The 25,855-nt window shown below is 42.7% G+C and overlaps 1 protein-coding gene across 4 annotated transcripts in view; it reads right to left on the bottom strand.

Moving 5' to 3' along the window:
- Positions 1 to 25,855, bottom strand: part of DAB1 (DAB adaptor protein 1) — a 1,070,346-nt gene that overhangs the window by 249,678 nt on the left and 794,813 nt on the right. For all 4 annotated transcript variants that reach the window (XM_064493538.1, XM_064493539.1, XM_064493537.1 and 1 more), the window contains one exon: positions 8,122 to 8,324. In XM_064493538.1, the coding sequence (XP_064349608.1) occupies positions 8,122 to 8,188 (67 nt within the window). In that variant the 5' untranslated portion in view covers positions 8,189 to 8,324. The remainder of the gene's footprint in view (positions 1 to 8,121; positions 8,325 to 25,855) is intronic.

Raw genomic sequence — 25,855 nt, 5'->3', positions numbered from 1 at the left:
GTCATGACCCATGACTGGGGGTCATGTACACTGGGTGGGCTGCAATGGGTCCCCAGAGCAATTCTGGGGAAAGTAATATCTACCTTGAAACTAAAGCAAGAGTAGAGTTGGCTTTGAAGAGAATTTTTTTTTAAAAAGTATTCTTCAGAGAAGGAAAGACATTTGCAAAATTCCAAACGTGAAAAGTAACACTGTAGGCTCAGGGGACAAAAATTAATTCAGTTGAGTCAGGGAGCAGAGTATCATGCTGGAAGAGTGGTGAGGGATGTGACTGGAAAGATAAGGAGGGATCAGACCATCCAGGGCCTCCTTAAAGCCCCAATAAACCCAACAAAGTTCCAGATAAAGTGGATTTTATCCTCAGGGCACTGGGAGCTGTTCAAGGAAGGATTTGGGGCAAAGGTCGAACCTGATCAAATCTTCCCATCAATGAGTAATGTCAAGTATGGCTCGGAGACGGATGATTCTGAGAACCTGAATACCGCTCAGGAGGGTGCTGGGATGATCTGGATGACAGGTGAAGGGGGCCTGAATCGTCCTCAGGAAAGGGGCAGAGGGGCAGAAGAATGGGTGGATCTGAGAGATATTTAGGAGGTTGCAGGGGCTACCATTCATTCAGTGATTAATTCATCGAGGGCGTTGGGAAGCTTGAAATGTCCAGGCAGATGGTCCTGTCAAATGGCTTATGGGTTCTGAAGGATGACCAGGAGTTAGCCCAGTAAACAGGTGAGAAAGATGACCTGAGAGAGGGAGCAGGACACACGAAAGTCACAGAGGTGTGTCCTGAGACCTGAGCTCAGGATGGTGCTGGGTATGGGGATGCAACGGGACAGAAAAAGAGGCAGGAACCAGATTTCAGAAGGCTGGCTTGGTGAGTGTCCTCTGTGACAGGCTGCTGCCGGGTTACAGAATATGTCCAAGGAGGAAAGAGGGTATGAAGGAGGGTTTGAAAAAGCCTGACTCCTTGTAAGGGAGCCAGTTAGAATGAAGCCCTGAACTAAGTCACCAGTGGAATCTGAAGTGAGTTTGTCTTCAGGGAATGACCACTGTGAGTGAGGTGTCCCGTAGTAAGTTCAAGGCCACGTGCTCAGGGAGAGCGCAGAAGTCTCTCCCCACCACACATCACATGATCCGGTAGTCTCACCATAAAAACTAGGCTTCTTGACCCAAAACAATCTTCCCTCCCTCTCCAACCTTTCAGCTCAAGAGCTTTGCGGATCAACCCCAGAGAAATTTATGTAGTCTTGCCATCAAATCCTTGATTCTTAAATTTCCAAAGCCTGCAAGTCACAGATTTAGTAGAGAGCCATGAACTCACCAAGATCAAAAACCCCAACAAGACAGAATGGTATCATACACTGACATGATGTGGCTGATCTGGTTCTGTGCCCACCCCCTGCACAAAAGAGCGTAGCCCCTGTAATTTTTTCACATCAAGGCACAGGGGCGAACCCATGGCCTGCACTCAGGGAAGATGGTACCAGTTTTCACACCGGACAAGCTTAGTGCTTTCCATGTAGACAAGCTATGTGACCTGGGGCAAGTCTCTTGATCTCTCCGGGCATTATCTTATGTGTTCCATGGGGTGATACAAGATTTGGGCTCATAGGGGACAATGCATCTAAAGTGACTGGCATGCAGAAAGCACGTAATAAGTGATGGCTATTAACGAATGTGTGTAGCTTGACAACGTGGTCTATTTTCCTTTGTATTTCCTGTCCACCTTCCCAGTTATCCTTAGAACAAGCATCCTTTCAAAGATGGACCAGTCCTTTTTCTTCATTGCCTGATTACCCCATGTACCTCTGGGGAAAAGGGCACCCTCTACCTCTCTTTATATCCTCTGGCACTAAGAGAAGGGCTGCCTTTCGGGGCTGGTTGGACTCCAGAAGGGAAAGGGAAAGTTTCCTCATCTTGAGTCCATATACAGAGAATTGTGCCAGGTGTTTTATACTGTTGACTCAAGTACTCCTCCCTGCGATACTCTCAGATAGGTACTAACACCTCTATTTTACAGACAAAGGAGCCGAGGCTCAGAGAGCTTACGTAGTGAGCCTGAGATATACAAGCAGAAAACGTGCCGAGTCTTGACTCAAACTTTGGTCCATCTCATTCCAAAGCATGAGCTCTTCCAGGAGTCTTCCACGTAAAGAGGAGGGAGCAAACATATCAAGAGCTTCATCTCAAGGAGGTATGTTGTCGAAAATCTAGAAGCTGAAGCAACACCATCCAGGAAGTCATTCCTGGGTTCCAGCTCTGCTCTGCCACTGGCCAATGGAGTGATCGTAGGCAGGTCATCCTTCTCTTAAGATCTCATTTCGAAGAAAAGGCTCTTCCAGCCCCCAAACACCAATTCCTTCTAACCTTTTATGGACTTCAACATCTAAAAAGTGAGTCACATTTCAGTGTAGACAGACATGCACAGTGTTGTGTTCCTTGGATTCATAAAGCTGAAAACTCACTTGCTTTCGGTCAGGAAAGCAATGAAAATAGTTTTTGTAAGAATTGTCTTTATTATGATGAAAGGCAGTATGTTAATTAACAAATATAAATTTATATTAAATGGAACACAAAATTGATGAATAGTAATAGACCAGAAAGAATAAAAGTAGCAAAGTGGAAAAAATACGTCTCTTTCAGGGAAGGATGAGACCGATACAAATCAGAAGAGCGTCCCTTCAAGCGGAAGTCCTTGGACCACATGAACTGATGAGGGTCAGAACCTCCTTCCCTGGGGTTTCTCTCTCTCCAGAACATGGAACCCCAGCAAGGCACACAACTGGGGCTGGATAAACATTTGTGGACAAAGTAATTAATTAAATAATGGATGCCTCCTTCTACTTTTCACATCTGGCCGAGCAAGTGTAAGTTCTACATCCACTTGGTGTCTAAGGAAACCGGAGCTCGCAGAGTGGAGATGACTTGGCTGGAGTTGAAACACGAGAGAGTGGTGGGCCTGGGGCATGAACCCAAATCCAGGGTCTGCATGACCCCAAGGCTGCCTCCCTTGCAGGAAGCAGCAGATAGAAATAGTGAAACAGCAGCTCCCTCTGCACCAAAGGCCTGGTAAAAAGATTTTTTTTTTAAATTAATCTTCCAGGGTCCTAAGGACGCTACAGGATATGACAGCAATTTATCAGCTCCTAAGTAGCAAGCCAGTTATTACTAACAGAGTTCTTCCCCAGGGCTAACTGACCAGGTGAGGGACCAGGACCCTGAGCCCGTTTGCGTAAGTGTCATCAGACAGGTTTCCTTTAAGAGCATCAAATCCTCATTCCTGAAACCATTCCTTAACCACAATTCCCCAGAATTTTCTAAGAAACCTCCCAGAAGTTTGCACAGCTACTGAGGCACATAGCCAGGGTTCAAACTCAGTCCGATGTGGCTCCAAAGCTAAGGTGCCCACCATGTGACCACCAGCTTCTCCTGCATCCCATCAGGGCCTTGATTCTGGGAGCCAAGTCTTTCCGGGAGGAAATAATCAGCTAGCCTGTCGTTGCTGCTGTTAACTAATGACCCTTGGCTAAAGGGCCAATACAAATATAAGGAAAGTGAGCGAGTTTATTTCCAGGTACTTCTAGAAAGTTAGGAGAAAATACTGAACTGTGATCTTAGAAGGAAGAAGACAGAAAAGCTAACAATGACCACGCCACTGCCACGCTGCAGGTCCCAAGAGGCTCCTTTACCCAAGATAATCTTCTTCCCTCGCCTTTCTGATAACAAGCAGTATTATTAACACACACACACACACACACACACACACACACACACACACACACACACACACCACCCTTATAGACAAGGGTCAAAGACGCTAAAAAACCCATCTCTGGTCATCCAGCAGATAAGAACAAGGGTTAAAAATTAAAAACCAGGTCTGCTGACTCCAAAGTTAGTCATTTTTCCACTACACTAAGCTGCCAGATGGTACTGACTGTAAAGCTCCAGGCACTACCCCCAGAAAAGTCTGCATCTGCTCATCTTGGGACCCATTCCTGGACCACAGACTTCTACTGGGTGTCTTAATGCCAGGATCACCACAAATTGTGTCAATTGATTTTTCCCCCCTTTGATGGCAGGTAATGAACCTGAAAATATACATTCTCATCCTCCAGTCCTCCATCAAATTCCTCTCCTGGAATAGGCACTGTTTGACAAGCAGTATGTGTAGTGATACAATCCAATAAAAATGAAATGAAAAAACAACTTCATTTCTCACGACTTCCATCCCCTCCTTATTTGAATTGTGAATACTCAAGTTACGTCTCACACGTGGCCTGTCTAGAAACTCATTTTGTGGTGAAATATGCTCCCGTGTGACTTGTTTTTGAATCTGTCTGACTTGCTTTCAACAGCCTAGGTTAAAGAACTGGGGTGATGGGTTTCTGAGAAATGATCAAGGGTTTCTAAACTTTCTTTATGCCACTCTTCCTCATGATAGATGCCCCACACTGCCAGGTATTCTTTTTTAGGAAATAAAATATCTGCCCCAGGAACCACCTAAATCTTGCCATGAGAAGCAAAAACTTTTTTGTACTGTAATGTTATATATGAGAAATCTACTGATGATATACTGTGAAAGAACAAGGTAACATTGTATGAACGGTATAATCTCAAGCACATATTATCCCAGAAAGTCAGTCCAGAAGGAAGCAACTTAGAATGTTAATAGCTGTTATTTCTAATTCATAGGATTCTGCACACTTACTTTTTCTTTTCTAATTTTCAGTAATAACCATATAAAACTTAAAAAATCTAATGAAATTACTTAAAAGAGAAAAAAATGTATTTTTCATAAGGAGGTCTAAAATTACTCAGTGTTTCCTTACCACCAAAATCATCACATGAGGGTATTAACTTTGACTAATATCAGGCACAAAGATTATAGGCTCGAGAAAATTATATACTAATCTTGCTGATACAGATAGCAAAATACTAAGTAAAATATAAAAAGATCAAATCCACAGGGTATAGAAAACATCATATACCACTAGAATTTATCTTCAGTAAAAACTTAAATATCACACAGGTAACAGAAGGCATTTCCATTAATTTAGGAGAAATTTAAGGATACCTACTCTCTACTAAATACTGTACTGACAGACCCAGCCGATGCAATAGGATAAGAAAAAGAACAAGTACTTTAGGATTGGAGAGGAAGCCAGAAACTTATCTATGAGGTTATATATTGCCTCTCTAGAAAATCAAAAAGGAATTAGAGAAAGTATGAGTAAAAGAGCTAGTAACACTATTATATTCAAGATCAACATCCAAACTGCTTATTTCCTTTTAAAGTACTACTTATTTTGGCTTAGTTAGCAACATCTTTTTAATGGAATACCTACTATTTCACAGTCAAAACTGAAAACAGGAAATTAACTGATCCTGTTACCAGCACATTCTTGTTCTCTCTTTTTAATGTATGTGTGTGTTTTCCTGGGACCTTGGTCCAGACAAGTGTATCAGCAATAACAACTGTGTCTCGCTGTGGCATGATTGCAGACAATCGTGTAGTCTTGCTCTGAGACAAATCAACTATATACTTTTTAAGATCCCCCTGGGTAAGAGAAAACAATGTAATAATTCTGATGAAGATGAAGAAGAGGAAAGGAAGGAGAAGGGAGTGAAAAATGGAAAAGATAAAAGGAAAAAGAAGAGGAGGGGAGTGGGAAAAGGTGACAGGAAAGCAAGGGGGGAATAGAGATATAAACTTTGTTGAGTTTTTAATATAAGCCAAGTACTAAGTGTTTCATTTGCCTTACTTCAATTAATCTTCCTAGTGAGCCTTTAAGCTTTGTACTAGTATATTTTAATTTTACAGGAGAGGATACTGAGGCTCAGAGAGGTGAAGTGACATTCTAAGGTCACACAGTTTGGAAGCGATATAGCCAGAATCTGACCCCAAGTCTGCCCGCCCAGACTCCACAGCATTAGTGACTCTCTAGAGGATGCTCCCTGCATAGGTACTTTGCTGATATCAGAGCTACTAAAGATGTGAACGTGAGGAGGAGCTAAAAAGGTCACCTTCAAGCTCCCACTCTAAATCCTCACCCACGCCAATGTGCTGAAAACCTGAATCCTCTCTTTAGAATGTTTCCAGTTCTGCATGTTAAAATTAAGAGTGAAAAGATATGCACCACGTACAATTTTTAATGCATTAAGCATTCAAGAGCACAAGTTTCGTGGAAAGGTTAAATCTGAAGGAAAATATAACTTGTCAGTTTCCAGTAAAAAAGCATTTGAATTCTAGGACATATTGGGCTCTGTGATCTTTTTTGTTTTTTTCCAAGCAGCAGTTCTCCCAAGACCTGTTCTCTCACCCACTTGCCTTCTTTCTATTATTCCTAGACCATGGCGCATAACAAGCAAGGTTTACATTAGGTTTTAGGGGATAAAATAGACTGCTTCCAAAATACTGGTGTTTCAAACAAACATTTAAAGCAAAATTTATAGTCCTTCCTGGGGTTGCTTCTGTCCAAGAGCTGTACGTGTATTACATTTATGTCCCTTGCTTCCCATGGAGTGTCAGACAAATGCCACCAGGAAACACGACTGGGCAGGCACAGTGATGTCTCAAACAAATCACTGCCTACACACAGCAAGCAGCAGCATCCGGTCTGCAGGCCCACACTGAGAGATTTCAAGACCTGAAAGAGAGCTCTATTCATCCTCTCCCCTGCAGCTCTGAAGACAGGGAAGGAAAGAGCTGAAACTTCACGGTGAAAACACACACCCATGCACCACACCACACCACACCACACAGACACACACGCACGCACGCACAAAGCAAAAAGTTGCTTCCATCTAATCACAGTAACAGGACAAACCTTCTGAAAGGCATGATCAGAAAGCCGTAGGACCAAATTCTCTTAAAAAACATGAACAGTGGGGGAGGGTATAGCTCAAGTGGCAGCGCGCCTGCTTGGCAGGCATGAGGTCCTGGGTTCAGTCCCCAGTACCTCCTCTAAAAATAAAATAAACCTAGTTACCTCCCCCCACCAAAATAAAATAATTAAATAATACAATAATAAATAAAACATAAACGCTATTTAAAAAGAAAACACGAACAGTGGTAGAATTATTTTCTTATCACACTGCACATCCAGTCTTCATTCCCAGATACCTATGTGCCTCTTCTGTGTCAAGCTCTTTCTAAGTGTTGGGAGCAAAAAGGATGAATGAGAGATCCCGCTCCGAAGGACTGTATGGTATCGCTGACAAAAACACAGGGCGTTTTTAATAAAGGTTCATACTAACAAAGTGCTAGTGAAACAAAACAAACAAAAGCGAGCAGCCCAATTTGAGAGGTAAGGAAAAGCCCCCCAGGAGGCCTCACTGAGCTCAGACCTGAAGAGTAAGTAGGGGTCAGTCTAGAAAAAAGGGGAGAGCAACAAAGGATGAACTCAGAGTCCAGCGGTTTTCAAAATCCCGGGAACCACCAGCAGCAGCAGCATCTGGGAACATCTTACAAATGCATCTTGGACTCCACCCCAGACCTAGTGAACCAAAAGCTTTAGGCATGAGACTCAGCAAGCTGTGTTTTAACAAGCCTTTCAGGCGGGCGATTCTGGCTGGAGTTGGAGAATCACTGGTATCTGCAAAGGATGAACTACAAGACACAAGACACGGGGGGGGGGGGGGGGCCTGGAGGGTGAACAAGGTTGGATGGGGGTGGAGCGCGGACTGGGGCAGAGATGTTGCTGGAGGGATGGGCAGAAGGCGTGTCAAGAAGTGTTCTGTATATCGTGAAAAGAATTTTGGATCTTACCCAGAGAATAATGGAGTGCCATGAAAATATTATACTATGAGTACCAAAAAAACACCAAATAATGTTGAGGATTATTTAAAATACATGCAGGGATCGGGGTATGGTACAGCTCAGCAGTAGAGTGTGTGCTTAGCATCACAAGGTCCTGGGTTCAATCCCCAGTACCTCCCTCCGTTAAAAATAAATACATAAATACAAACAAATAAACCTAAATACTCCCCCCTAACCAAACAATTTTTTAAAAAAATAAAATACATGCAATCAAAAAGACAGTGCCAAATACCATTCTAGAGACAAAAAATTCTTTCTTGGACAGTAAGTAGCAATGAGGAAAGGAAGAGATTCAGCCCTACCTTTCTTTCTGGAGTCTTTCTTGGCGCTGGTTTTCACAGCTACTTGAAGTTCTGTCTCAGTTGACATCCTACTAAATCCTTAGTCCACTTCACACAGATCCCGGGCCTCGGCCAGGCTCATTGAGGACTCCTCTCCAAGGAAATGACTCCTCCCTTCAGAAATGACACCCCGAGCTGCGCATTTCACTCACTCCTGTCGAGCGCTGCAAAGCAAGGGAGGAGGACATTCAGAACGACCATCTTGTTGAAGTCAGAACTGAGGGGAAAGAAATGAACCATGCAACATACAAAACCAGGAAAACCTTGGTCTCCATGTACAAACTGCTCACGTGGCGTCATTTAGCCATTGACAGAGTTGAGACAGCAAAGAGAATTGGAGTCCATATGTGCAAAACTAGGTAATGCAAAAGAGATCTTTAAAACTCCACATCTTCAACAAAAGCAGAACTCAATTCTTTATTCTCCATGTTTCTCATGGTCAAGCACCAGAGGCCACCCAGATAACAGAGCTCAAGCGGCCCCGTAGAAACATTTCCAACAACGGGGCTCCCATTCATCAGCCAAGCTTGACCACAGCCTTGGCAGCTACAGCAGACCATAGGGAAGTGACCTGTGGTCTGGCCCTCCCTGGCAGGTGTCAGAGGGGACACCGAGTTGACACACAATTGGGCTTCGAGGGTAAGATGACAAATGGAGCTGAGAAACTTTCCAGCAAGCCAATTTTGATGTCAGTTTTTTCCCCCAGCTCTAAGAGCAGACAAGCATTGAATGGGAGGAAGAAAAGAAAAGAAGCTGGCAGACACACATTTCATCCCTTCTTTCTTTAATAAATATGCACTGCACACTACCAGGTACCATTAAGTTCAGACACTGCGCTGGGAAGATAATAATGATAATAACACCACTTCAATTACAGCTAGTATTTACTATACATTTACTATATACTATGCCCTCAGCCTCTGCTTCACATACATTATCTCGTTTGATTTCATTTAAATTGAATGAACGTATTCCTAGTGTCGAGTCAACAATCTTTCCGGGGGACTGTGTCTCTGATAGCCGTATCCGAGAGCTGGGTTGAAAATAAACATTTCAGAAGTTATCCATTTTTAAAGAATATTAAGATAAAGCACCTGGAGATGATTCTTCCAACTGTGCAGCCAATTCGTAGCTCGTCCCACCGATCTAGAAAGGTTCAGTCTGAAAAGGCGGACCCTGAGCGTCACTTTCAACTCAAAAAGAGTAATTACCTAAACCTCTTCATCATACCAATTACAGGCGGCTCAACTAAAAGGTCTAATGGAACTGACGCTTAAATTCATACCTTATCCAAAGATATCTGATTTGTTTGTTTGTTTTTAACAAGCTATTTCTTTTTTAGGATACTAAGCCCTGAATGAAGGTGCTTAAACTAAAGGATCCAAGGCTACAATTAAGGAAAACGAAAAATCATCTTCCTAGAATGGGGTCCATGAAATCACATGTAGAAAACAATTTCTTGTAATGAGCTGTAAGAGAAAAGAATCTGAAAATAATATATGTATATATGTTTAACTGAATCACTTTGCTGCACGCATGAAACTAACATTGCAAACTGACTACACATCAATAAAAAAATTAGAATTAAAAAAACGAGAACCTTTCCTGCCACTTTTGCCCCATCTATCTGCACCACGTCACTAGCCCTCACCTCCCTCCTAACCGCGTGCTCCTCAAAGACAACATTCTATAAGGGATGATGGAGTCTCAAAACTTGGTTGTATAAGGACATAATTAATTTTATGAATAATACTAACCGTTTCATTGCAACAAATATCCACTAAAAACAACGGGCCAGGTGCCAGTGCTGACTCACTGATGAAAACAGACATGGACTGCACAGTCACACAGGCCGAGTACAGAGTCAAAGCCTGATTACTGTTGTCACAGAAGCTCAGTCTAGCGGAGGTGTCATGTAAGGGACATGATCGGAATGAAAACAAATACTGGGTATACTGGGGCACAGAGGAGCAAGCTGTCACCTTTGCTTGAAGGAGCCCATAAAGCTTCACAGAGAAGCAGCTCTCCACTGTGTGATCCTGAAGAATGATGCTCTTATCACGTGGATGATGACAGGAAGGACCAATGGGCACTCAATAAATGCATGTATAATAAATGAATAAGTGGTTGTTTCGGGCAGAAGGATCAGCATGCCCAAGAATGCTTGAAATTAACAAGCAGAATAATACAAGGATGCGGAAGTCTAGTAGGGAGGTGATTACTCTCCCATCTTCCCAGTGTTCCCTTGTACTACTACCTTTCTATGGAATTTTTCTTTTCAAGTCTGCCTTGATGTGCTCAAGGTTCAGTCAAAGAGGCATCTTAGGCAAAAAGATTTTCTGATTCCTCCATTAAACGGACTCTCTCCTTACTTATGTTATGACCCAATTCTTGGCCAACTTCACAGTCTGAGACAGTTACAAGCAATGTGATATTGAGGAAGTCACTTGCCCTCACTTTGCCTCAGTTTTTCTACCCATAGAAGGAGGTTAACAGTATCAAACTTCATGCAGCAGCAGTGGAAATTAAGTAGGATCACACATGTAACATGCTTGGAGGAGTGTCTGGCACATTTCCTGATAAGCACTTAATAAATACTAGGCACTAACAATTTCCTGTGTTATTCAACACAGGAATACAAGGTCAAACACAGACTCAAGGTCTCATGGATGGTATGTGACCACAAGTTTATATTACTATGCTCCTTTCACAGAGGGAGAAACTAAGGCAGGTTAAGTCTGCTTTCTAAGGACAAATTGCAGGAAATAGAAAAATCTAAGCCATTTCCAAGGAAAGATACAGCTCAGTGGTAGAGTGCACGTTTAGCACGCACAAGGTCCTGGGTCCAATCCCCCAGTACCCCCATTAAAAGAATACAAATAAATTAAATAAAGGTATTTCCATCACTTTGGTCTTGGCACACAGTAGGTACCTAATCCATTAATACCAAAATGAACTGAAATATATGGTTTTAACACAATTTCAAGCACTCTTAAAAATCAAAGGATAAATTACTGGATTGGATTTGGGCTCTTTCCTCCCCTTTGACTTTGTAAAAACCACAATACAGCATCTCTTCCTCTTGTGTGGGCATCGCCAGTGTCACTTGTTTGACAAAATGTGCTTGTGTTTGAGTGTTACAGGCATTACTTGTGAATTCCTGAAGCACGGCCCCGTATCAGTAATGAAAAGAAAGCAGCTTCATTTCGAATAAAAACTCACATAAGGAAGCTACAGGACAGGGAGAAGGTTCCACGGCCGGGACCCTGGCATCCCCTTTAATCTTCCAAGAGCCAGAGGTTGAGCGAACACTGTGAAGTAGCTCCGAATTATTTAGGAAATTCGTTTCTTTGTAATTAAGGAGATTAAAGTCCTCGAGGGCCCGAAGCCATGTGACAACTCAAATCGTTTTTCCCCAGTAAAAGCTGTGAAACCCTATCAGTTAAATTCAGGCTTGCCGAGAATTTTCAAATGCTTCAATAATGTTTCTTTGCTCCACACAATCTGCAGTAATTTAATATTCCTGAAGTGTGTCAGGTTTTTTATAATGAGCTCTTCAAATCTAAATGTGAATTATGTAACATTCCACTACAGACGTTCTGTCTACTAAACGGCTTCTAAATGTAAAATCCCATGTTCAGTGACGGGGCGGAGGTGGGTGAGGGGGGCGCCAAACACACGGCACCACAACGCAGGGAAAACAGATAGCCCTGTCTTTTAAACAAAGCGCAAAGGTCTGAGCAGCTACAAGCACACAAACACACACCACAACACCTACTGTAACCCAAGTTTGTGTCCTCTCTCCTCCCCACCCACCCCGCCCCTCATACAATCCTACCGTAAAATAGCTCGTTATGCGGTCCCACTAGTAGCCAGGTACTACACTAAGAGCTTCTCATACAGGATCATACCCAATCCTTCAACCACTTGAACAGGTAGATATTATTATTATGTTCATTTGACACGTGAGGAAAATAAGGCACAAGCCACTTGAGTGGCTTGTTCCTGGTCATGTATCTAGGAAGAAGCACAGGGCAAGGTAGCTGCTCTCCCCGACAACTTCACTCAAAACCCTCCTGGGTGTCCATCAGCTGGGGGACGGATAAACCAAATGTGGTGTATCCCATGCACCCAATGTTCACAGCTGCAGTGTTTACAATAGTCAAGCCATGGAAGCAGCCTAAATGTCCACGGACAGATGACTGGATAAAGAAGTTATGGTATACACACACACACACAGTGGAATACTACTCAGCCATAAAGAAGAATGAAATAATGCCATTTTGCAGCAACATGGATGGACCTAGAGGTTCTCATATTGAGTGAAGTAAGTCAGACAGAGAAAGACAAATATCATATGACATCACTTATATACAGAATCTAAAAAAATGACAAAAATGAACTTATTTACAAAACAGAAATGGACTCACAGATATAGAAAACAAACTTATGGTTACCAAAGAGGAAAGGGGGGATAAATTAGGAATTTGAGATTAGCAGATACAAACCACTATATACCAAATAGATAAACAACAAAGTCCTACTGTATAGCACATGGAACTATATACAATAGCTTGTAATAACCTGTAACAAAAAAGAATATGAAAAAGAATATACATATATATGTACAACAGAATCACTTTGCTGTATACCAACGACTAACACAACATTGTAAATCAACTATACTTCAATTTTTTTAAATGTGGTATATCAATACAATGGAATATTATCCAACCGTAAAAAGGAATTAAGTAAGTATTGATACGATACACACTATAACATGGATGAACCTCCAAAGCAATATAGCAAGTGAAAGAAGTTAGACACAAAACGGTTACCTATTGTATGATTCCATTTATATCCAAAATATCCCAAATAGATAAATCTACAAAGACAAAGCAGATCAGTGGTTGCCAGGTGCTGGGAGAAACAGAGGAGGGCGAGTGTCTCCTTAATGGTTACAGGGTCTCCTGTAGATTAAAATGTTTTGAAACTAGACAGAAGTGATGGTTGAAAAACATCATGAATAGAATAAATAAATACCACTGAATTATAGACATTAAAATGCCCAAATTTATGTTATGTGAATTTCACCAGAATTTAAAAAATAAAATACAAAACATCAAAAACAATCCTCCCAGCCTGGTCCTACCCCCTGATTTAAGCCTTATGTGTTATGTTAAGGACACTGCAAATTCCAATCTAAAAGGACAATCCAACCTTAAAAACCAGATGAAGAGGCAAATTTCCTGGAAGTGGTGGCAATTATATGGATTAAAAATTACATATGCTACCACTGCATGTTCTGTGATTTGGGGCATCTCAATCAGCTTCATCCAAACCATAAAGCACTGAAAAGAGGCCATTTGTCACCAAGGCACAGAGGTGTGCAACCGTACAGATGAAGTTTCGCCATCAGTAAAATGGGAAGACCACTACCAAGTGTGTAAGATTTGGAAGATCAATGAGGGGTAGCTCAAAGTTGAGCTCAATCCACAGCACCCTAGTTTTTGTGTAAGAAAGGAGGAGACTTAACTCTGCTTATCTTTACAAAAAGAAGCACAGGCCAAACTGACCAGAAGACAGCGAAGCTGCTTTTACTACATGGGGAGATCCTGGGTGGTGGAGTGATGGGTGACCAGGCAGAAGGATGTGGCAGAGGGCGATACTTCTCAGCATATAGCTTTTTGCTTAATTTCCACATATGGAAGCATATTAATGCTCTATATATTTGAAAAAAATAAAATAAAATTAATTTAACGGGGATGGCAAGTGGGGAAGAGGCTAAAAAGGGAAGTGGACTGAAACTAATGAATCCAATTGTATTTCAAAGGACCATCATAAACAGTTGCTGAAGGGGTGAGAGAGAAAGAACCAGGACAAGTAACTTTACAAACACGGAATTTGATTGTTTACACTCAGTCTTGAACAGGGTCAGGGCAAGGGGAGCTGCAAACAAACCTCAAATTCTTTTTAGTAGGCTTTTTTGGGTAGCGTTACGGGCAAATTACTTAACAATTTTAATGTACTATAGGATTGAGCAAAGGAGTAAACATTCTGATGTTCCTGGGAACCGAGATTCTCAGTACACAAAAAGAGACATTAAAATACGGAAAGGGGAAAGGAAGGAAAGAGCGCTGTGGAGACACAGAGTGGAAATCGGACATCTCAGGGTAAATTCATGGTTAATAAAATATACATGCATCTGTATGTGGGTGTACATATACCCATGTTTACATGCATAGAATTTCCTGGTTCTGATAGGACCAGGACCAAAGATACCCCAGTGACAACGTGATACCTTAATACCTAGATTTTTGTTTCTACTACCATTCTCCAGTAAAAGGAACCAGGGTTTCATAGAGAAATGGGTGATTTTGGAGCTGAAGCAGGGTAGGTACAAGATGAGCCTGAAATATCTCGCTTCAGAAAGTAAGGAAGTGCTCAAAACAAACACCAATGATGCGGGAGTGTCACAAGGATACAGACGCCATCGCGGAGGAGCTCCCACTGGCCCAATCTGGAACAACTGAAACACCAATATAATTTAAGGATGGTACTAAATAATAAACCACTGAAAAAAGAGGAATCCATACTGAAAACAGACAGATAAACAAAGAGGGAAAGAGGGGAAGGCTTAGGGCAGAACAGGTACTGTCTGGAAAACACAGAGGGGGTACAGGAGAATAAAATCACATTTTGCAGCCAGCTGAGTAAGGCTTAGTCAGGCCAGAATGAATACATGCTAAATCTGGAGAAATGTTTCGATGGGAAGCAAAACATTTGTAGGTCTTAAAGTGTCTCCTCACTTACTGTTGCAAGAGGAAAATTTGTGATGCTATAATGGAGAAATTGAACAATTAATTTCTTAATTAATATTAACAGAGATGAACAGATGGGTATCAGGTGACACTCTGAGAAGAACTGATCACTACCACGCAGTATCCTGGCTAGGAATCTAATCCAAACATGAACTTATGATGTGCAGAAAAGTCTATTCTTCAGAAATGTCGCAGCAAAAGACAAAGATAGGCTGTGGAAATATTTTAGATTAAAAGAAACCAAACAGGTACAACAACTAAATGCAATGTGTGTATAGGATCCTCCTTTATTGGAGAAAAAGAAATGCTACAAAAGAGGCCAGTCAGGGGGGAAAAAAAGTCAGTGGGCCAATTGACAAATTTGAATATGAATGGCAAATTCAGTAAGAATATTATATCAGCGTTAAATTTATTTAATGTGATAAATTTCCTACGGCTACGTAAAAGAACATTACCTGTTCTTTGGGAATACACACCAAATACTTAGGAATAAAGGGCTAAGATATGTGCACCATCGAAATGATTCAGGAGAAACAAATCGTATACATGTATGCATATATGCATAGACATAGAGCAAATACACAAATGATAAAGCAAACGGGATAAAATATTAGCAACAGGTCAACGTAAGTAATGGGTATAGGATATTTTTAATATGTTCTTATTACACCTTTTCCTATAATTTTGAAATTATTTCCATATTTTAAAAAATAATTTTTAAAGCCTAGCTCAGACCCTAAGACACAGAGGTACGCAACCAAAACAATTCTGGCCTCGCTCTTTTTAAAAGAGTTCAGACCCATTCCAGCTCCCTGGATGGCATGCTTTCCAATTCCCAAGGCTAGCTGAGTTTCAAACTAGTTGATAGCTGTCGATTCTTACTATAGATTCCAACTTCATCCTGTATCGATCCAGAGTGCTGGACTTGGCACAAGCGCCTGGACCAAGGTTGTTTCAAGCAGGTCTCTTCTTCCTGAGCCCTGGATTCCCCGCCAGACTCTGCCTCCACGCCAAGAACGGCCATTGAGACTTTCCATCTACCTGCCCCATGGATCACTATGAGCTCCTTTAATCATGTAGCCAAAGTTGGGCTTTGCTGGACCATCTCCCTCTCCATCTCTGGGACTACAACTTTAATCTGTCAACTCTCTTTTTATTTCTCTCTTTTTTTAAAATTATGCCAAGGGTAACCAATCTCATCTAGCCCAGTTGGAAAATGCCTAAAATTCGCTCATTCTGTACATTTGTTCTTTCCAGGGACCAGAAAATAGGAACCTAGAGCAAGGTTTTGCGGGAGCCCAACGGCAACACTTATTTAATTCTGCTGAGGGTGTCAGAAGCACTATATAATCTTAAGCAAAATGACATTCAAAGGTACTACACCTCTCTCTACTGACAAAATACCACCGTCCTCATAAACGAAGAGCCATCATTTGCCTTGACCAAACCCTTCAAGAAAAATCCTACATTGATAGAACATATCCCTGGCTTTAAAGCTCTGAAGACCACAAAGTCCAGATTAACAACCTCACTACAGACCCAATCAAGGCTGTTTCGCCACAAATGGGTGTGTCAAGAAAGGAAAGAAAAATCACAGATGTAGGAGACATCTCTTGGCCTGAGACTTCACGTCCATTGTGCTGCTTGTTGGTTCTGTTTACCTGACATGAAAAAAATAAAAAATAAGAAGAATTCAGGGCAGCTGACAGAAAGTTTTATAAAAAGTCTTTATAACAGTCTAAAATTATTAAATGAGGAAAACTGGAGTAAAGAGGAACGAAGGATTGGAAACGAAGGCTAAGGCAGAAGCAAAGATAAACCACCAAAAAGATCTGTACATTTGCAGAAGACAGGCTGGAAATTTATGAGATTCCTAGAGGCCAAAGCAAAGAAGGAAATATGACCAGTTACAGGTTTTAGAAAGTCCATGCTCAAATAACCTTGAACCAGAAATAAAGAATGAAAAGGGCCTGTAGGCTTTCATAAAATCAATGCTGTATGATACCATGAATGTTAACATCAGCAATGTCTACATAAATAATCCACAGGGAATTTTCAATGTCCCCTAACTTATCCTGAGAACATAATACTAAGGCATGATAGCAATAATACTATTTTTCAAAGATTTTTTTTTAATTGAAGTATAGTCAATTTACAATGCTGTGTCAATTTCTAGTGTTTTCCACAAAGGCTCAAAACAATGTGAATCAAGTTATTTTAAATTCTCTCTGAACAAAGCATGCTTTTTTTTTTTTTTAACTAAATTGAAAAAAAAATAATTGGGATCTTGCTACACAGCTATCTGGTGGGCTGGCTTTTCTAGGGCAAATCTAGAATTAAAAAACTAAGTGGTTTATCAGTTTACTCAACTGTAAAATGGGATAATGTTGGATATAACTTATGGGATTAAACGAATGGGAATAAATGCAAATTATGTGGAAGTACTTTGGAGAAAATAAAATCCTCTGTTCCAGAAGGTAGGCACTGTTATTACTCAGCTATCAGTGAGCCCTCAGCAAGGCGACAAAAGGAGGAACCAAACGTGTTTCTTTAATCAAACTCAAAGCTAACAAAAGTCAGAACCAGATTTCAGCCATATTAAAGGAATTTATGTGACAGCACCATGGCATACTCAGGAACATTTCATTTAACTAATGGATCACAGAATTCCACTGAGTATTCATTGCACCGTGAAAATTCATTACACAATCTACTAGAGTATCAGGAAAAACAAGTGTATAAGGTTAAAATGATTCCATTAGTGTTTTCAATACCTGGGGCCCTACTTCTACCCACCCTTCTAAAACCTTCACCTCTGATTTTACAAAAATGTATCAGTAGAGGGCAGAACCCAAAGCAGTGAGCTGTCTGAACAGGCTAGGCTGGAATCCTGCCTGCCTCTCCCACCGACTGCCTATGTAACTTCAGACACATAAGCTACTCAATCATTCTGAGCCTCAGTTTCTTCATCTTTAAAATGGGGATCTTTTTCAAACCAAGGAGCAGGCAGCCCAGGCAATACTCAAGAAAACCCACCGGAGTGAAGATATCAACCTCTGAATTATCCACTTTTAATTATTTTTATCTAAAAAAAAAGGTTTCTTACTTTAACATGCAGGTTTACAATAGCACAGGTATATAAATTTGTATCTAAAAATTCATACGCTGCTGCCAGGTGCGGACTTCAAAAATTATTCATTGATGGGTGGTAACTATAGCAGGTGATGGAGGCCACCACAGGGATTTAACAGGGGAGTGGCTGGCACAGTTTGGGTCCTTTCCAGATGATGCTTGCTCAGGAATTACCCTGGGACTGGAGACCAGCAAAACTGGGGACAAGGAGGCCAACTGGGAGACTGCTGCATCGAAGGAGATACTGAGTTTAAAAACTTAAGCTCTTCAATTTTTCTTTCCAAAGACGTCCTAAATAAATAAATTTTCAGGGAAAAAATAGTATTAAAAAAAAATCAAATATCCCCAACTCCTTCAGCACATAGCCATTAACTTCCAGGTTCTGTAAACCAGATCAGTTCAACATTCATTGCCAAGCACTGACTCTGCACACAGCAGACCTCGGGCTCATGCTGAAGGTACGGAGAGAGATGAATCATGGCCTGATGGCTGCGACACCCTCCCAAGGGTGGGGACCGGCCTCAGGTGACCTTCATACCTGTTCCCCAGCACTACTGCGAAAAAGGAGCCTCCCTCATCACCTGGCCTTTTAGCTGATGCTGGTCCTCATTTTAACCCCACCCGCCACCGGAGGAGGCAGAGCTCACAGGTCTGTTTGCTCTTCGCAAGTGAACGCCCTCTACCATCCTGTTCCCTCTGTGATGTGTCTGAGTAACATGGAACTTACTGCTATTCCCTGGGGTCTCGCAAGAAGACCAGACAAGTATTTAATGAAGTCCTCCCAGTGAAGGGGATTTTAAATCGACAAACACTGTATTTGGCAGCTTCACCTGCTGATTTACGTAAAATATATACCGCTGTTATTTACTCTCCTTTCCACAAGCTGCATTTCATTATCTTCAAAGTTGACAATGGGAAAGAGACCCACAGAGGCCAACACCTGTAAGCGGCGAGCAGACCCAGTAAGCAACAGATGTCCCCAAGCTGCCTGGTCCCCAGGGTGGCCCTGGGCGTGGGCTCATCCCAAGGTGGTGCACATCCCAGTGCCTGTCCGGATCACGGGGGCACCTGCAACAGCCCTTCCTATTGGCCCCACTCGAGGGAGGCCTCTGCCAAGAGATGCCCCCTGTCCCCGCCCAGAGAGCGGGGAGATGGGCATGCATGCTCTCTCCCTTCACTGACATCCTACTTTCTTTCTATTCTCTCTTCTCAAACATCGAATTTTTTCCACCTTCCTTTTGAAAAGAGGGCCCGTCATCTCCCTTTGCTGCGCTAATGATCCGCTAGTCCCATCTCAATTACTGTAAAATGGGATACACGGATGGCTCAGATTTTCTCCACAAAAGCACCCGCACTTGACGGGAAGCAACCCAATTTGCACAATTATCTCCCTCACAAAGATTATCCACAACAGTGATAACCGGGGGCTGTGTTTTGCTGGAGCCGTAAATGGGGACGGGTGCTCCGACAAAAGAGCTCTTGTTTTCCGTTGTTTCCTGATTTGCGAATGCATTTATTCCTAACCGCCTCACGGAAACCTACAAATTCAATCACACTTGGCAAATACTGAGCACATCACCAGCAAGGAAAGCCGTCTCCTCTCCACAAAACGCCCCGCTCCCTGCTAAAGCAGACAAGCGCCTCCCAGTCTCAGTTCAAGCTCCCCTCTGCAGGGAAGGCTTTCCCGACCACGCGCACCCTTCCCGGGGCACACCCGCCTCTAGTGATGAGTAAGGCAGACTCCCACGCTGTGCCACACACAGGAATCACCTGAGGAGCTGGAAAGACTATTTAAAAAAAATTTTTTTTATTGAAGTATAGTCAGTTTATAATGTTCTCATTAGTTTCCGGCATACAGCATAGTGATTCAATTACACACACACACACTATATACACACACATTCATTTTCATATTCTTTTTCATTATAGGTTACTACAAGATATTGAATATAGTTCCCTGTGCTATACAGAAGAAACCTGTTTATCAGTTGTATATGTAGTAGTATCTGCAAGTCTCGAACTCCCAATTTATCCCTTCCCACCCCTTTCCCCCTCTGGTAACCACAAGTTTGTTTTGTGTGTCTGTGAGTCTGTTTCTGTTTTTGTAAATAAGTCCGTTTGTCTATCTGCGCTTGTCTCCCACCCTGGGATTCTGATGTAACTGATCTGAAGTGGGACCTGGGCATTGGGATGCTTAAAAATCTCAGGTGATTTGAATACGCAGCAACATATTTAGGAAACACAGGCGTAACTGTTACTGCACCCTTTCCAGATTCATGGACAGCAATACCATAGACATGTATATTGCTTCCACGGGACGTTCAGGCAAGCAAAGCTTTTTCTTAGAAGAGATAGCTTGTGCACAAGGGAAAAAGTGAGGGAAAAAAATGCCAGCTCCCCAAGTAGAAGGGGTGAGTTAACCAAAGGGAGAGGTTTCTCTTGTGATCACAGATAATTTCCAGAAATGGTCAAACTTCGCTGATCATGAGCAGCAGGTGGCCCCACGGTGGCCATGAGGAGTAGGGCGGGCTTCTGTGAGGGGAGAGGGGTGCGTGAGAACTGTCTGCAAGGACGCACCGAAACAGAGAAGGTTAAAATGTGCAGTTGGGCTTCTTGTCTTGTGGCAGCTAGGGACACTCCCTAGTGTAACAGAAACAACGTTAATCTTTTAAGCCTGTTATTTTTCTTCTTCTTCTTCTAGGACTTAGGACCCCCGGACCTTTGTTCTTGAGCCTACAAGGCCTGCCTGTTTTGCCCAAGGCAGTTCCCTGGTCCTGTTTCCAAGATGGTGACCCTCCTGCCTGCCTCCTAATGGTTAGGAAAGCACAGCCCACCCTCTAGTCCCCTATGGCTGGGCCTGTTACTGAACTGCCCTGAGCCTGAATGCGCTCACTGCAAAATACAATGGCTCTGAGAAGAGACACCAGATACGGTGAGTTTATTAAATGACATAATGTATATCAAATGCTTATCACATGGTGGTAAGCGTTGGTGGTTGGCAGGAAAAAATGTGCCGCCCACCCCAAGATGCCCATGCTCTAATCATCAGAATATGATTTAGGTAATTTAGATAAGGAGAATCTGGACTTCTGAATCATCCAGATCAGAGGGAGACCCTGTGTGTATTTTGTGTTAGGGCTGATGTGAATCTTTCAGGGCCAGAAGGTGAACTATCATAGACAGAAAATGGCCCCGCAGAGACGTCCACTCCCAAGGTCCAGCTGATTGCACCAAGAGTCAGTTCCTTACCCAAGGACTGTTCACTGGCTGACCGGCAGCTACAACCTGGCCTGGAAGGAAGGGTTAGATCCAGACCGGATATACGGAAAGATATGCATGTTCTCTCTCAAGAGTTTGAACTCGTTAATACAGATCTGGTCCAGGAGTCGTGGGGCCTGAAGGGAAAAGATGCACATGGAGAAGCGCAGAGGCAGCAAGGGGCTGACTGAGCGGAAGTTACGAGTCAGAAGTAAAGACTGAAGACGAGCAAAGGCCACCAGGCAGAGAAAAGGCCACCAGACAGAGAAACAGATACACAGTTACAGGAGAGAGATCATTTTCAGTAGAAGTAGAAACCGAGGGTACCCCGCGGCAGGGCATGAACAAAGTCCTGCACAACGAGAACAGCAAGACGAGGACCTGGTCCTGAGAGACATCCAGGATCCCTCCTGTTAGGAAATCGTACCCCAGTCTCTACGATGCCAGGCTGCACAGCTATTTCCGAGATTCTGGAGAAACTCTTCCTGCAGAAGTTCCTGCCTGGAGCAGCCTAACAGTGTCACATCTTTCCTTCCCAGGCGGAGAGGGGCTGTGCCAACAAGCCTGAGGCTCACACACCCGGCTGTACTTCTCTGTCCCTCTCATCTGAACGCTCAACTACATCACTGTTCATATCTTGCAGCTGGTAAAGACGAAAAAAACATGGGCATCTGTCTCCCAGACTAGCCTTGCGTTTTCAAATCATGGCTCCACTTATGTGAGTCCCAGTTATGTGACCTTTGGCAAGTTCCTTGAAGTCTCTGAGCCTCATTTTCTACTGGGAAGTTGGTACCTTGCCCCTAATGGCTGCTGAAAAGAATAAATAAGATGATATATGCAAATTGCCTGGTACTACAGGAGAGATTCACTGCATAGTGTTTGCCTTTCCTTCCCTCTATTTCGTCTGCAAATAATTCTTCAGAAGGAAGAGGGAGAAATTTTGGATATTTATTCCCTATACCATATACCTATTAGCTTTCCAATATACACCTGTCAAAATGAATCAGGAAACCATTACCAAGAATGATTTCCGCTATGATACAAAATCTGATACGTCAATCTGACCTGCAACCTCCAGTGTAGCCCACCTCCCCAGACTCACAGCTCAGTCCGAAATAACTCCTACCACCATACTGGGTTGGTCAGAGACCCCCAGAGCATACCTAGGTTATCCAATGCCACACTTCATCCCCTGTTCAAACTCAGCCCACCCTTTGAGGTTCCATCAGGAAACAGGAAACAGACAACAAACTCAAAATAGGATTATTCCAGAAGAGTTAATACAGGGATTACTTCCAGAACGGTGGGCTGTGTTGAAGGGAAACCCTGAAAGCCAGGCCAGGGCCCCAGGACAGAAGAGCAGAACTGCTGCCTCTCCCAGGCCTAAATGGGGGAGGGAAGGGCAGCTGCGACCAGCACTGCGAGGGAACCCAGTAGAGAAAGTTACCTCAAAAGGAACAGTGGCCTTCAGTCTAGCCAAGGCAACCCAGCCAGGAAGAAGCCTGGAAGCCAGTCAAAACACAGAAACTTCCCTCCCCTTCCTGCCCCTCCTTCAGCCTCCTGCTAGAACTCAGCATCGGCCAATTCCAAGAAGAGGCCAAGAGGCCAGGAAGCCCACAGAAGCAGTCTACACAGGCTGGCCTTCCTTCTGGAGGCGGGAAAGGGGGATGGAGAAAAGCAGAGTGCATCTTGGAAGGGAAGCAGAAGACGGCCAAGCTCAAGGTCCAAGTGAAACTCCCCCTCCGTGGAAACCTTCTGTCCTGGCCCCGCGTCTTCAACATTCCTAAGGACTTCAAGACTACGTGTCTCCTTGTGACAGAGCATAAACAGAAGGAGGAAGCAAAGAAAGGAAAACGCAAGTACATTCGTGATCACACCACCACGTGCCGCGTTCTGTGCTAAACGTCCTACACACCACATCTCATCTCTACAACCTGGGAAGGTTTAAGTATTATTGTCTCCGTTTTGCGGCTGTGAAAACTGAGGCACCAAATTGATGAAATATCAACCCCCAGGTGGATCCAGATTTAGGACCCCAAAGCATCTGACTACAAACACAACGTTCCTATAAATCCATCTTGCTTTGCATACATCGTCATTTTTTTTTTGGCATGCGGGGGCGGGGCGGGGGAGGTTAGGTTTGTTTGTTTATTTACTTAATGGAGGTACTGGGGATTGAACCCAGGACCTTGTGCATGCTAAGCATGAACTCTACCACTGAGCTACACCCTCCGCCCCTTACACTGCCATTTTTTATCTGCCTGTACCTTGTCCCCTGATGAGCATGAAGACCATCTGCAGGCACAGACAGTCTTCAATTCCTTTGCCCTGTGATAATGAGATACGAGAGAGTCCTACACAGAGCTGAATTTAAAAAAAAAAAAAAAGTCACAGAAATCTTTGAAACCTCCACAAACCTATTTTTCTTCAGTTTAAAAATAACCTGTTTTGCCAAATAGTCAGAAACTTCTCTTCCCTCTTCAAACAGACCCTCTTTTTTTTTTTTTTTAAACACACATCTTATATTGGGATTCACAACTCATCACTCCCACAAGAAATACCCCCAGGCTCCCTGTCTATTCAGGCAAGCACTTGGTAAATTTGGAAAGCAGTTTGGATGAATTTCTGCCTGCCAAGTACAAGGATTCTGGGTAAACTTCTCTTATACAAAATTTTGAAAGAAATATTATGCTCATTTCCTCAAGTATTTCCAACAACAGTTTTTAAATGGACTCTGGTTAAAGTCTTTATTAGTTATATATTTTTTAAAAACCAAACGATTAACAATACCGCCATGCAGCTCTGTACTGCGGACATTACATGTGCATAATGCTACCCGGCAAGAGTTTCTCAAAGCCCTCAAGTGCCTGTCTGACATTTCATCATTCACTCCATTTGCCTTCTCTGCACAGGAGCACAGGTGAGCTGGTTTGAGTGCCATGTGGAGGCTGAGGGCTGAAGTCCAAACCGCTCCCTTCCTCCATCCCACACTGGGCTCCCGTTTTCATTTGATGGCAAGACAGCAAGCCTTGTCAGAACACAGCAACAGGGCAAGGAAAAGGGCTCCAACTTCTCTTAGGAGGGTGCCCTCCGGTCTTGCCTTCGTCTCTGCTCTCATTGACACTTCCTTTCTGAAGACTGCCACGGCTGGCTGACTACTCTCCTGACCTCATGCTCATTTCATCTCCATGACAACTCAGGACGGTCAGTTCTGCCTATTTTCCCAGGTTTGGACAAGAAAAAGAAATGGGCCAGAGGTTTCCCAGCTGGGATGTGTTGCAAACAGGACTGGAATCCATGTCCTCTGGATTCCAAGATCTTTTTTGTACCTTGACCCCTAGGTCTATATTACGCTTTCTTTTTTCTTTTTAAAATTTTTTTATTCAAGTGCAGTTGATTTACAATGTTAGTTTCAGGTGTACAGCAAAGTGATTCAGTTATACATATACATACATATATATATTTTCTTTCCAGATTCTTTTCCATTATGTTATTACAAGAAATTGAATATAGTTCTCGGTGGTATATAGTAGGTCCCTGTTGTTTGTCTATTTTATATACAGTAATGTCTGTCTGTTAATCCCCAACCCCTAATTTATTCCTCCCCACCCTCTGCCCTTTGGTAACCAGTTTGTTTTCTATGTCCATGAGCCTGTTCTTGTTTTGTAAATAGAATTTATATCATATTTTTTAGATTCCACATATAAATGATATAATAGGATATTTGTCTTTCCCTGTCTGACTGACTTCTCTTAGTATGATAATCTCCAGGTCCATCTGTGTTGCTACAAATGGCATTATTCCATTCTTTTCTATGGCTGACTAATATTCCATTGTGTAAATATATAACATCTTCCTTATCCAGTCATCTACTGATGGACATTTAGGTTGTTTCTACTTCTTGGCTACTGTAAATACTGCTGCTATGAACACTGGGGTGTATATTATGCTTTCTTATCGATTATCTAGAGTTGAAATTAATACCATGGGGATGGGGCGGGGGCCAGGGTGGGGTGACAGTAGGAGGGCAGGGTCTATGGCTAGTATGTCAGCTGGTCACAGCCGTCCTCTCTCAGCCCCAGCTGGTAAGGCCACACCTCCCTTATTTGCTGCCTCTAGACCACACCTCCTCCCTTGTCTGATAAATCTGTACCTTTGTACAACAACCTGGGCCAAGCCCTGTGCAGCCACTAACCCCAATAAAATGATACCTTCTCCCTCTCTGGAGGGAACTCCAGCCTTTAGTCATTATAATTCACAGTCTAAATTAGGAGTATCCTTTAGGGATTAAAAACATTCAAGATAACAATTCTAATACTTAATGGCTTCCCAGAAACAGTGCTCTATTGTCCTTGTATTTCTCACCTAAGTAAAACCTGGTAGATACTCTCTAAGTATGTGTTGAATGAATGAATAAACAAGTACATTTATAAATAAATCAACCAACCATCAAACAAACAGAAAAATATTAAATGACTTCCAAT

The sequence above is a fragment of the Camelus dromedarius genome, chromosome 14 (genome assembly GCF_036321535.1).
Source record: "Camelus dromedarius isolate mCamDro1 chromosome 14, mCamDro1.pat, whole genome shotgun sequence".
NCBI lineage: Eukaryota > Metazoa > Chordata > Mammalia > Artiodactyla > Camelidae > Camelus > Camelus dromedarius.
The sequence above is the reverse complement of the archived record's forward strand: the minus strand, read 5'-3'. Positions and strand labels throughout refer to the sequence as shown.